This window comes from Rhinopithecus bieti, unplaced genomic scaffold (assembly GCF_001698545.2).
Source record: "Rhinopithecus bieti isolate Rb0 unplaced genomic scaffold, ASM169854v2 scaffold_21531, whole genome shotgun sequence".
Classification (NCBI taxonomy): Eukaryota; Metazoa; Chordata; class Mammalia; order Primates; family Cercopithecidae; genus Rhinopithecus; species Rhinopithecus bieti.
The window spans coordinates 280,913-293,570 of record NW_016810386.1 but is presented as its reverse complement, the minus strand read 5'-3'; the positions used below and the strand labels follow the sequence as shown (position 1 = coordinate 293,570).

Sequence of the window (12,658 nt, the reverse complement as noted above, 5' to 3'; positions counted from 1 at the left end):
AAAAAAAAAAAAAAAAAAAAAAAAAAAACAGAAAACATCTGGAGAAGTAAGAAGAAGGAAATTAGAGGGAGGAAAATATATGACTTACAAGAATCACAAAAGCCACTAAAACTATGTGGTGTTTTTTGTTGTCGTTACATGCCCCTGTTGCACAGGAATCTTTTCCAGTTTACTCATTCAGTTTCTCCATGTTAAGAATCTTGAGACCTGGTGTGGTGGCACATGCCTGTAATCCCAGCACTTTGGGAGGCATTGGTGGGAGGATCGCTTGAGCCCAGGAGTTCGAGACCAGCCTGGGCAGCATGGCAAGACTCCATCTCTACTAAAAATACAAGTATTAGCTGGGTGTGGTGGTGTGAACCTATGGTCCCCATACTTGGGAGGCTGAGGTGGGAGGCTCACTTGAGCCCAGGAGGTTGAGGCTGTAGTGAGCTGTGATTGCACCACTGCATTCCTGGCTGGGCAACAGCCAGAGACCCTGTCTGAAAAATAAAAAGAATCCCAATGTGCAGTAGAGTAGAACAACACTATTTAGTCTCTACTTGGAGCAAGGGAAGAACCTTGTCTGTCAAGGAGATCCAAATTACCTATGGATTATTGTATAAAAGTTAAAAGTGGACTTTATCTAGTTTTTTTTTTTTTTTTTCATCTGGAAACTTGTGCAGTCTGACCCACTTTCAAGATATGAGTTTGGTCTTTGGTAGAAGGGGAAACATTCTAGATAAACCATCATCAAGAAATGTTCGAGAGACTACAATATTAGTAGCCAGTTATGATCTTATTTGGTTCCATTTTGAGGTCACTGCAAGTTTTATTATGATTATTCTATAACACAGGATTTCTACCAGCCTTTCTGTGTAGAAAATGATGTTTTGAGAAACATTGAATGTGTGATTTGATCTTACTAAGGCTACTCAAGTCTTACAAAATAATAATTTTGTGGCCGGGCGCGGTGGCTCAAGCCTGTAATCCCAGCACTTTGGGAGGCCGAGACGGGTGGATCACGAGGTCAGGAGATCGAGACCATCCTGGCTAATACGGTGAAACCCCGTCTCTACTAAAAAATACAAAAAACTAGCCGGGCGACGAGGCGGGCGTCTGTAGTCCCAGCTACTCGGGAGGCTGAGGCAGGAGAATGGCATAAACCCGGGAGGCGGAGCTTGCAGTGAGCTGAGATCCGGCCACTGCACTCCAGCCTGGGCGGCAGAGCAAGACTCCATCTCAAAAATAATAATAATAATAATAATAATAATTTTGTAAAGCTGATATACCCTGACTTTACTTATTGTTCTCCCTTTGTGTCTTGCTAGTAGAATCTGATTTTTAAAGGTTGTTTTACAATCGCCAGTACCCCCATTTATGTACTTTTCTTCCTTGTTAAAAAACAAAACCCCAAAGATTTAAAGTTTCTTAGTTTTGCTGCTAATATAAGTCTAAATTTTGTTTTCTCCTCTCAGAGAATTTCTCTGCTCCTCCTGATGTCACTACAACTACCTCTTCCTCCTCATCATCTTCCTCAATTCGCCCAGCAAACGTTGACCTGCCCCCCTCGGGGATAGTTAAAGGCATGCACAAAGGATCCAACAGGTCCAGCCTTATGGATACAGCTGACGGTAAGGAGTTGTTTTTGGTAGCTCAATTGTAGTGTAAACTAAACTAGAAAAATTCAAATTATGAACAATAGCTCCTAACTAGCCCAGCAGTTGCAGAACTACACTGTACTTGGCCCACTAATAACTAATCCTGGGTACCTTGTTTCCATCATCTGCACAGTGGCAGTATTGCCACTTAATCGAACTTAGTGGATACTTCCAGAAGATACTTTGAACAAAAACCTGAATGTGGAAAAAGAAAAGAATAACAGAGGGCTGGGCGCAATGGCTCACACCTGTAATCCCAGCACTTTGGGAGGCCGAGGCAGGTGGATCGTGAGGTCAGGAGATCGAGACCATCCTGGCTAACGTGTTGAAACCGCATCTCTACTAAAAATACAAAAAATTAGGTGGAGCTTGCAGTGAGCGGAGATCGTGCCACTGCACTCCAGCCCGGGGAGACAGAGTGAGACTCCATCTCAAAAAAAAAAAAAAAAAAAAAAAGAATAACAGAAAAGGAAGATTAGGTGAAATCCTTAAGCCATGTATTAATAATAGTACCATATTTGTTCTCTGTTGTCATAAAACTTATTGTGTGCATATTTGGTCTCCTCAAAAGAGAAGGAAACTGTGGACAAAGGCCAAATGGCCTTAGAAATAAAAGCTCCTGAGGGAACTGAGGAACTAAAATATCCTTACAGTCAATGAATTTTAACTTACCATTTTTTCCCTTACAGGTGTTCCTGTCAGTAGCAGAGTATCTACAAAAATCCAGCAGCTTCTGAACACTCTGAAACGACCCAAAAGGCCTCCCTTAAAGGAATTTTTTGTGGATGACTCTGAAGAAATTGTGGAAGGTAGTAGTAAAAATACCAAAAACATGCATTCATTAAATAAATTTATCTTAAGCAGTTACTATGTGTCAAGTACTGTAGGATTAAAGAATGAACAAGACACAGTTCTTGGTTCAAAGAGTTCATCATTCTCTGCTCTTTTTTCCCTAATGATCATCTGCATTTTAGATCTTAGATGAAAATTAAGGAGGGAGGGAGGAAGAGGGAAGAAAGGCAAAGAGATAACCGTGAAGCATAGAACTGTCTTTGGAAATAAACTCTTTGAAATTAGGAACTATCCCAAATACATGATTTTATGAGTTATTTATATTTGGCATTTTCTTGGATGTGGATATCAAATTCAACCTCAAAAGTTTGCCTACTCTTTTTTTCATATAATGTAGTCCTTTTATGAATCAACCAATCGCTACATATATTTCTGCTTTCTACAAGACAGCGTGTTTGATGGTGAAAAGTTTCAAAGATTTATAAAAATACAGTTATTTCCTTCATGTTTACGGTTTAGACAGGTGCTAAAATATATCCATGTGAATAGCTAAGTATTAAGTATCTATCAGCCAATATAAGCACTTCTGAGAAGGGAAGAAATCAGTTCCATCTGGGTTAGGAAAGGCTTCACAGAGGAAGTGTAACAGTGATTTATTCATTCAGTAATTTTTAAATTATGGATGAAATCATATATCTAGGATTTAATAGGGAAGGGGAATGGGTGTGAGTATGGATAAAATGAGAATGGCCATTTGATAAGTATAGAATGATGACAGTAGATCTAGACAAATAGATCTACCTAAGAAAAGCTTTTGTTGAAAGAGCTAAGCCTTGGTAGCTTTGTAGTCTGTTTTTATGTCCTGAGACTAATAGTAATAGGTTTTGATCACATCAGCTTGTTAATAGAATTAGGTACATTGGTAGACTAGATCTGGTCTTAGCCCAATTTATGCCACAGAAAGCAACCTGACATATGAGGTTAAGATGAGTATCTGTTTCTTTAGGAATCACTAAACTCATTGAATGGTGGATGTCTTTCATGATGTACTGATGTTCAAGATGCCCATGCCAGCAATAGCCTCTCCAGTGTTTCTAGCATTGGGTACTGACCAGGCACATGAAGGTCAGGGTTTAATAGGAATCTTACCTGAAAAAATTGCATTGGCAGAATAGAACTAACAACTTTCCATTAATTACCAATATAAATAGGCAGTAGTTGCTTGTTTGAGTAATTGTTACATTTGGAAAAGAAAAATACCTGTATGTCTTTGGAAATCTGAAAGAACGTGCCCCAGAATCTGCATTGAAGCCTAATGGACAATGGTGATAATGTCAGCTTTCATGGCCAGAAACAATGCCTACTCTATACATAGTCTGTCCAAACAAATAAAATACTTATTTAGAAACACCCGTGTTTATTTTTTTTTTTTTAGTTAATCTGGTGGTTTAGGGTCTGGGAATATACAAAGCAGAAGGACAGTTGAAACATTTATTATTTAACCTAAGGCAGCAAATTGGGGAGTGAAACTATTTCATGAATTTTATGTTAGTAGAAAAATGAATCATGGCATCTTAAGTACAATCCCCAGATTTGTCATTGAGCTATATAAAATACCATTTATTTCATATTTCATTTGCCCATCTAAGATTTGTTGCTCATTCTGTCCCTTCTCCCTTTCGTGCCTCTTTTCTCATCTCTTGTTCACCTGGCTAATTCCTGCTCATCCTTTAAGACTCAGCTCAGACATTTCCTCCTCCAGGTGGAGACGTGCCCCACTTCTGCCCTCCTTGTCCATGCGTCTGTCACGCACTGCTCATGTTTTCCTAGCCTTAGCGCTGAGTCTGTGTGTGTTTGTGTCCCCTGGTGCACTCTAGATACTCCTTAAGAGCTCAGATTCCATATTCCTTATACCAGGCACTTACTAGGCATAATGTTTGTTCAAAGAATAATGTGTGCAGCATTTATTTTCTCAATGTTTATCATATCCTGTGAACATAATTGACACTCAGTAAATACTTGACTTTTTGTTGCACGTGTAAATTATCTTTCCTGCTACAAAAATGCAGGCTTTGACCGGGCACAGTGACTCACGCCTGTAATCCCAGCACTCTGGGAGGCTGAGGCAAGTGGATCACCTAAGGTCAGGAGTTCAAGACCAGCCTGGCCAACATGGTGAAACCCCGTCTGCTAAAAATACAAAAATTAGCCAGACGTGGTGGCGGGCACCTATAATCCCAGCTACTTGGGAGACTGAGGCAGGAGAATTGCTTGAACCCGGGAGGCAGAGGTTGCAGTGAGCCGAGATTGCTCCACTGCACTCCAGCGTGGGCGACAGAGCAAGACTCCGTCTCAGGGAGAAAACAAAATGTGGGATTCTTTTTTTGATTTTTATTGTTTGAATAATGCTTGTTCATTTTAGAAAATTAAGAGGATTTTGTTTTATCTGTAAAAGGATATGAAATATTCACCCCCAATCTCTGGAATAAGCATGTTAATAATTAGCTCCCCCCTAAACACACACCCAAATTCAATTCAGCTGACATTATTGAACAGCCTTGAAGTATTAGACACTATAGGCAGTAAGGGGAGTAAGAGCCACCCCTTTCCTCAAGAAGCCATCAGCCTTTGTGGGGGAAAACTTGTACAGTAAAAGGAGTCCTTGAGGATCCTCAATGCTTTCCTAAGGGCAACGTGGGAGCACTAAGGAAGCAATAGTCTCCTCAGGGAGTAGTTGGGAATTGTTCCCAGAGAATGTGCTGTTTCAGTCCTGAAAAGGATGAGGAAGAGTCCTGAAAAGGATGAGGAAGAGTTCACCAGGAGGCAAAGGGATTGGCCATACGAGATGAGTGCAGAGGTGTGGAGACATGGGATATTGTGGTTTATGCCCATTATCTATTGGAGTGAAGTAATGACCCTGAGGTATAACTGTTACTATCCCCATTTTACAGATGAGGAAAGCCAAGCTCAGGTAAATCAATTTGCCTAGGGTAATGCTAGTAAAAAGTCAGTGTAAACTTGGACTTTCTGACTCACAGTGTAATGCTTTCTCATTAAACATAATCTGGTATAGTAGAACCTGGCTCTCTCACACTGGACACAAACTGTAAAGATTTAAAAACAAATTTGCCAAAAATTGTGAAATTGCTACAAAAAATGTGTATTTTGTGCTATTCTATATATGCAGTGATTTCCTTTGTCAGGGTCAGGATTTGTTCATTGCATAGAATATATTGAATATGATTTCACATTTAATTGGAAAGTTGAATTAAGGCCCAGTTTGTGGACCACAATTTCTAACCATGTCCTTTCTCAAAGTGAGTTTAAACCAGATAAATATGAAATGAAAAGGAAGATGCAGTTGAGATTAGAGACCTAAGTTGTGTTCATTGGTATTTGTACTCATTTCACCCACTGGTCTTTTCCTGGTGCAGTACCTCAGCCAGACCCCAACCAGCCCAAGCCGGAGGGACGGCAGATGACCCCTGTGAAAGGAGAGCCTTTAGGAGTCATCTGTAACTGGCCTCCTGCTCTTGAATCTGCCCTGCAGCGCTGGGGTACCACTCAAGCAAAATGCTCCTGTCTGACTGCACTGGACATGACAGGGAAACCAGTTTACACTCTTACATATGGTGAGTCTGCAAGATTCCAGATCCTTCTCTCCGAGAGTTCTTCAGAATATCATGGGTAGCGTTTTTAATCTAGATACTTAGCAGTTGCTGGCCATTATGTTTCAGTAGATTTTTTTCAATAATTTAAAAGGATCCTAAGTTATAAGTAAAGCTATTGCCAAATATTTTCATTTGCTAAAGCGGTATTTGCAAGCCAGCTAATATTTAAAAGGCAGCAAAAAGAAGAGAGACTTTGCACATCCGTAGATGTTTTAACATTACAAGAGAATTTTAGAAAAACATTTGGTCAGTATTAATGATGTATGGTGAAAATCAGATGGTTTTATCTAACAATTGAAACTGATTACTTGTTGAATCTTTATTCCATCCTGCTTCTTGATTATAATAGGCACAAAATTCTGTAATGAACGAAGAATGAGTACTTTTCCATTTAATTTTGCATACCAGCTAAAATTTTCTTTTAAAATAACTTCAAGGAAAATGGGGTCAACCCTGGGCTGTGAGATTTTGTACTAGTTTATTCAAACAGATTCCTTTTCTCCTTTGCAAGTGGAGCACAGTGTCCATAGACCTAGATAGAAAATAATCTTTGAGGAAAAACAAGGTTTTATTTAAAGAATTACACAGGTCGACATAGTTTAAACTTTGGATGCCCCTCTGAATAAATTGTATATAAAATAACATAGCTATTTAAAATAACATAATTTCCCTTTTGCTTATCTCATAATCTAAAATAAGAATTTCTGAGGGTGTTGGAGGGGAGGGAATAGGAAAAGAAAAGCATTTTTTGTTTGTTTTTGCTAAAATTGTTTTAACATTCACCTCAGAAGCTATATATACATTTCATTCATATAACCCTTAAAGAAAGCATTTAGCTGGCCAAGTCTTTGCATGTTTATTTAACATCTATGAATACATCCACATATTCATACAGATAATTCCATTTTAGTGTTTGTTTTCACTAAATTACAGCAGTATGGAATGTTCAGTCATTTGAGTCATGCTTTTGCTTTGCAGTTTCCTCAAGTGTGTGATACCACCTATGTGAGTGGTTTTTCAGAAAAAGCTTAGAACATTTCTGAAGATATTCGTAAATTTTTTAAAAAGCTGGCCGGGCACGGTGGCTCATGCCTGTAATCCCAACACTTTGGGAGGCTGAGACAGGTGGATCACCTGAGGCCAGGAATTTGAGACCAGCCCAGACAACATGGCAAAATCCCGTCTCTATTAAAAATACAAAAATTAGCCAAATGTGGTGACATGAACCTGTAGTCCCAGCTGCTTGGGAGGCTGAAACGAGAATTACTGTAACCTGGGAGACAGAGGTTGCAGTGAGCCGAGATCACACCACTGCACTCCAGCCTGGGCAACAGAGCGAGACTCCCGTTTTTTTTTTGGTTAAAAAAAAAAAAAAAAAGCTTAGAACAGAAGTATCCTTCTGATTTTCAGTCTTGTAATTAAAAATATTGTTTTCCTCCCTTTCAGTGTGATCAGTTTACATCAAATTATTTCTAAAGATATGCAGATTATTTCAGAAAAGAATTTGAAATATTATGTAAACCAGGATGAGCATCTGGTGATGTTTTATTTCTGTTTCAAGGCATGACTGGCTTTTGTAAACTAGAATGAATATAAAGCTTTTGTGGGGAGGCCTACTGTGTGTTGGGAGGTGAATGATACTCATCTAACCCATCATTTGGTAGTGACCATTGTCTCATTGACTATGCTGATGATCTGAATATTGTTTCATTGAGGTAGACCTGTTTTTTGTTTTTTTTTTCTGTAAGACTTCTTTGTTTCTTTTTTTTCAGGAAAGTTGTGGAGCAGAAGTTTAAAGTTGGCCTACACACTTCTTAATAAACTGGGGACCAAAAATGAACCTGTGTTAAAACCTGGAGACAGGGTAATTGGCATTTTGGTTTTAGGGAGGTGGTGTTTATTGTTTTCTAATATGCTAATATTCTAATATTCTGGAGTTTCAATATACAACAGGAAAATTTATATAACTCTTATTTTTGGAAAAATAAAAGTGGTTTGGTTCAAACCCAGGTTAGCCCAATGCCAGATGATAATTCTCATATTCCTGGGTTGAAGGAAATTCACATGTCCTTTCCTGTAGCTGCCAGTCATTAATCTCTTTAGGTGCTAATAAAAAGAAAGAGAAACCTTAGTCTTTCCAGAAATAAATATTTGAATCTTTAGACAACAAGAAAACAGCAACAAAATTTGCTCTTTGATTTTTTTTATTTTATTTTCCTCCTCTTTACAAAATGCCTCAAACACGGACTGGGTGCAGTGGTTCACACCTGTAATCCCAGCACTTTGGGACATGAGGTGGGACGATCACTTGAAGCCAGGAGTTTTAGACTAGCCTGGGCAACATAGTGAGACCCCATCTCTACAAACAAATTTTTTAAAAAATTAGCTGGGCGTGGTGGCACGCACCTGTAGTCCCAGCTGCTCGGGAGGTTCAGGTGGGAGGATTGCTTGAGCCCAGGAGTTCAAGGCAGCAGTGAGCCATGATCTTGCCACTGCATTTGTGTGGGCAACAGAGTGAGACCCTAACAACAACAACAACAACAACAAAGCCTCATACATCTTTTAAAACATTTTTCTGTGGTTTTATGTAAAAAGAGAGGAAGATTCATGTTACTTTTAAGAAAAAACTAATTGGGCTGGGCACGGTGGCTCACGCCTGTAATCCTAGCACTTTGGGAGGCCAAGGCGGGTGGATCACCGGGTCAGGAGATCGAGACCATCCTGGCTAACACGGTGAAACCCCGTCTCTACTAAAAATACAAAAAATTAGCCGGCCGTGGTGGCGGGCGCCTGTAGTCCCAGCTACTCGGGAGGCTGAGGCAGGAGAATGGCGTGAACCCGGGAGGCGGAGCTTGCAGTGAGCCAAGATTGCGCCACTGCACTCCAGCCTGGGCGGCAGAGTGAGTCTCTGTCTCGAAAAGAAAAAAAAGAAAGAAAAGAAAAAACTAATTGACATAGTTTTATTTCTCCTTTAATTTGAGGGGACATTAAACTGTTTTTTTAATTTTGAAGATATTTTCCTATTAATGACTTTCCAAATACGATCACTTTTACCATTACTTTTCATTTGGAATTCGTAGAATGAAACACCAACTACACAATAGACTTATTTTGATTGGCTTATGATTATGGAATCTCCTAAACTAAGCCTGTTGAAAATACTTTTGCATTGTGACAAAGGGCACATAAAGCATGACTTTTACTTATAAATGTGACACACGAGTGTTTCCTTGTCCTCCTGAACCCTAAGCGGATGATTTTGTGTCTCCCTAGCAACATGGACACTGTGCAGGAAGGAAATGGGTTGTTTAAATGTCTTGTGGAATTAATTTTCCAGAACCCTAGGAAAATTCAAAAGTTCAAAAGCGAACTTCTCTTGGGAGTGAGTTAAGAGTATTTGAAAGCAAAAGAAGGGGAAACAAGTCTCATGATGTAATTAAGTTTCAAATGTTAATCTGTGAGTATCCAAGCCAAGTAACAAACTCCGCAGTGGTAGTGACTTTTGTTTTTTTTTGCATTCCTGGAGTGAATTAGGAAAAGTCACTTATCTCTGTGATGTGTTACAGGTGAGATCACAGGTTTGAACTTATTATAGAGGTTTCACGGTTTATGTTCTATTAATGAATTAACTGTATATCCGTACGGTTTCTGCCAGTATTGCTTACACCTATTACCAAATGCCCTCCTACTAGAAACATTTGCATTGTTGGGTAAGGGAACAAGGATTAATACAATGAATTAGAGAGTAAGAAAACTGGTTGGGCACGATGGCTCACACCTGTAATACCAGCACTTTGGGAGGCCGAGGTGGGCAGATCACGAAGTCAGGAGATCAGTTGAGACCATCCTGGCTAACATAGTGAAACCCCATCTCTACTAAAAATATTTAAAAATAGCCAGATATGGTGGCAGCACCTGTAGTCTCGGCTACTCGGGAGACTGAGGCAGGAGAATGATGTGAAACCGGGAGGCGGAGCTTGCAGTGAGCCAGGATCGCGTCACTGCACTCCAGCCTGGGCGACAGAGTGAAACTCCGTCTAAGAAAAAAAAAAGAGTAAGAAAACTTCTGTTGGCCCTAACATGGTGATCAAGTCAATCCACAGTTGTAGGCTCTCTCCAGAGATGTAAGGTTTATTCTTTAATATGCTGTTCTATCTGGAGAGATCCATTACATTTATTTTATTGCCTTAGCCCTAAACTAAAGTAAATTGCCTTGGGTTTCCTAAGTAATTAACTTAATGCTTAAGATGGTTTGTTTTTTGCTAAATCACCAAAAGGATTAAGTGAAAAATTGTGATGAGGATGAGGATGAATGCATTATAGTATAGTACACAAAATGTGTAGTATAATCATGGGCATGTCGGAGATCTTTTTAGATGTGTGTCTCTATCTCAGTAACTTAATTTCCTTTTGAGCAGATGGCTGTTAAATAGTTTGATTTATTGTGTTCGTGATAAATATTATATACTTAGACAGTGACATTGAAAGCATTAGTATGGTTTTATTCCTCTGTTAAACTGAATGTCATTATGAATTTTAGGTAGCCCTGGTTTACCCCAACAATGATCCAGTCATGTTTATGGTGGCTTTTTATGGATGCCTCCTGGCAGAAGTGATTCCAGTGCCTATAGAGGTACCTCTTACCAGAAAGGTAACATTGCTAAATTTAAGAGGAATGTAGCCTGATGTGACATGGCAGGCATTGAGTTCTTGGATAGGTGCAGTCACAACATTAAAAACTGTTCAACCATTTTTGGAAGTACTCAGCTTCACTTTCTAAAACATGAAATTTGTAGAAAAAGTATTTGTTAAATATTTACAAGTTTTATGCAAATAACATATTTTCAATTAAGATAGAATTTGTATAGTATTGTATATCATTTAAAATACCACTGGGGCGAGGCCAGGCACAGTGGCTTATGCTTGTAATCCCAGCATTTTGGGAGGCTGTGGCGGGTGAATCACGGGGTCAGGAGATCGAGACCATCCTGCTAACATAGTGAAACCCCGTCTCTACTAAAAAATACAAAAAAATTAGTTGGGTGTGGTGGCAGACGTCTGTGGTCCCAGCTACTCGGGAGGCTGAGGCAGGAGAATGGCGTGAACCCAGGAGGTGGAGCTTGCAGTGAGCTGAGATCACGCCATTGCACTCCAGCCTGGGCGACAAGAGCAAGACTCTGTCTAAATAACAAACAAACAAACAAACAAAATAAATAAATAAATAAATATCACTGGGGCAACTAGACATGGTGACTCACACCTGTAATCCTAGCACTTTGGGAGGTTGAGGTGTGCAGGTTGCTTGAGCCCAGGAGGTCGAGACCAGCCTGGGCAACATAGGGAGACCCCATCTCTACAAATAATAAAAAAATAGCCAGGCATGGCGGTGTGCACCTGTAGACCCAGCTATTTGAGAAGCTGAGGTGGGAGGATTGATTGAACCCAGGAGATTGAGGCTGCAGTGACCTGTGATCACGCCACTGTACCCTAGCCCAGGCAACAGGGCAAGCAAGACTGTGTTTCAGATATAAAATAAAATATCATGGGGGCATACTTGACTTTCAACACTGATCATTTATAAAGAATCCCACTCTTGCTTCAGAGGCTATAGATAATCCACATTTATAGTAGTTGAGACCTTTTTGTAAAGAGATTTCCTCTAACTGTATCATATGACCTAGGATTTCCATTAGGTGGAAAGTGATGGCGTGATGACAGGTTACTTCTCTGGATTGTAAGATTTTACTTTAACAATACATCAGCCCAACTAAAATGAAGCATATGTAACAGATTTCCATGTTTGAGTGATTTCTCCATGAGCCACTTGATGCTAATTTTGTCATGCAGTTTATTTCTGAGGGCTGATGTCAAAGATGAATATGGTGGAGGATGTGGATTTATAAATAGAAATTGGCCAGGTGCGGTGGCTCACACCTGTAATCCCAACACTTTGGGAGGCCGAAGTGGGTGGATCACCTGAGGTCAGGAGTTTGACACCAGCCTGGCCAACATGGTGGAACCCCATCTCTACTAAAAATACAGAAATTAGCCAGCTGTGATGGCACAAACCTGTAATCCCAGCTACTCAGGAGGCTGAGGCTGGAGAATTGCTTGAACCTGGGAGGCGTTGTTTGCAGTGAGTCGAGATTGTGCCACTGTACACCAGCCTGACAAAGCGAGATCTTGTCTCAAAAAAATAAAAAAAGAAATCAGCCAGGCCGCAGTAGCTTGTGCCTGTAATCCTAGCACTTTGGGTGGCCGAGGCGGGTGGATCACTTGAGGTCAGGAGTTCAAAACCAGCCTGGCCAACATGACGAAACCCCATCTCTACTAAAAATACAAGGATTAGCCGGACATGGTGGTGCACTCCTATAGTCCCAGCTACTTGGGAGGTTGAAACAGGATAATAGCCTGAACCCGGGAGGTGGAGGTTGTAGTGAGCCGAGATCATGCCACTGCACTCCAGCTTCTTGGGTGATAGAGAGGGGCTCCATCTCAAAAAAAAAAAAAAAAAAAAAAAAAAAAAAAAAAAAAAAAAAGCATTTCTGAAAGGAA

At 40.0% G+C, this 12,658-nt stretch overlaps 1 protein-coding gene across 4 annotated transcripts in view; it reads left to right on the top strand.

Moving 5' to 3' along the window:
- Window positions 1–12,658, top strand: part of DIP2B (DIP2 acetate--CoA ligase B (putative)) — a 266,458-nt gene that overhangs the window by 187,038 nt on the left and 66,762 nt on the right. For 2 of the 4 annotated variants that reach the window (XM_017891753.1, XM_017891751.1), the window contains 5 exons: window positions 1,458–1,613; window positions 2,330–2,449; window positions 5,867–6,064; window positions 7,876–7,967; window positions 10,644–10,754. In XM_017891753.1, the coding sequence (XP_017747242.1) occupies window positions 1,458–1,613; window positions 2,330–2,449; window positions 5,867–6,064; window positions 7,876–7,967; window positions 10,644–10,754 (677 nt within the window). Of the gene's footprint in view, window positions 1–1,457; window positions 1,614–2,329; window positions 2,453–5,866; window positions 6,065–7,875; window positions 7,968–10,643; window positions 10,755–12,658 lie in introns of all 4 variants that reach the window. The other 2 variants (XM_017891752.1, XM_017891750.1) reach the window with 1 other exon arrangement.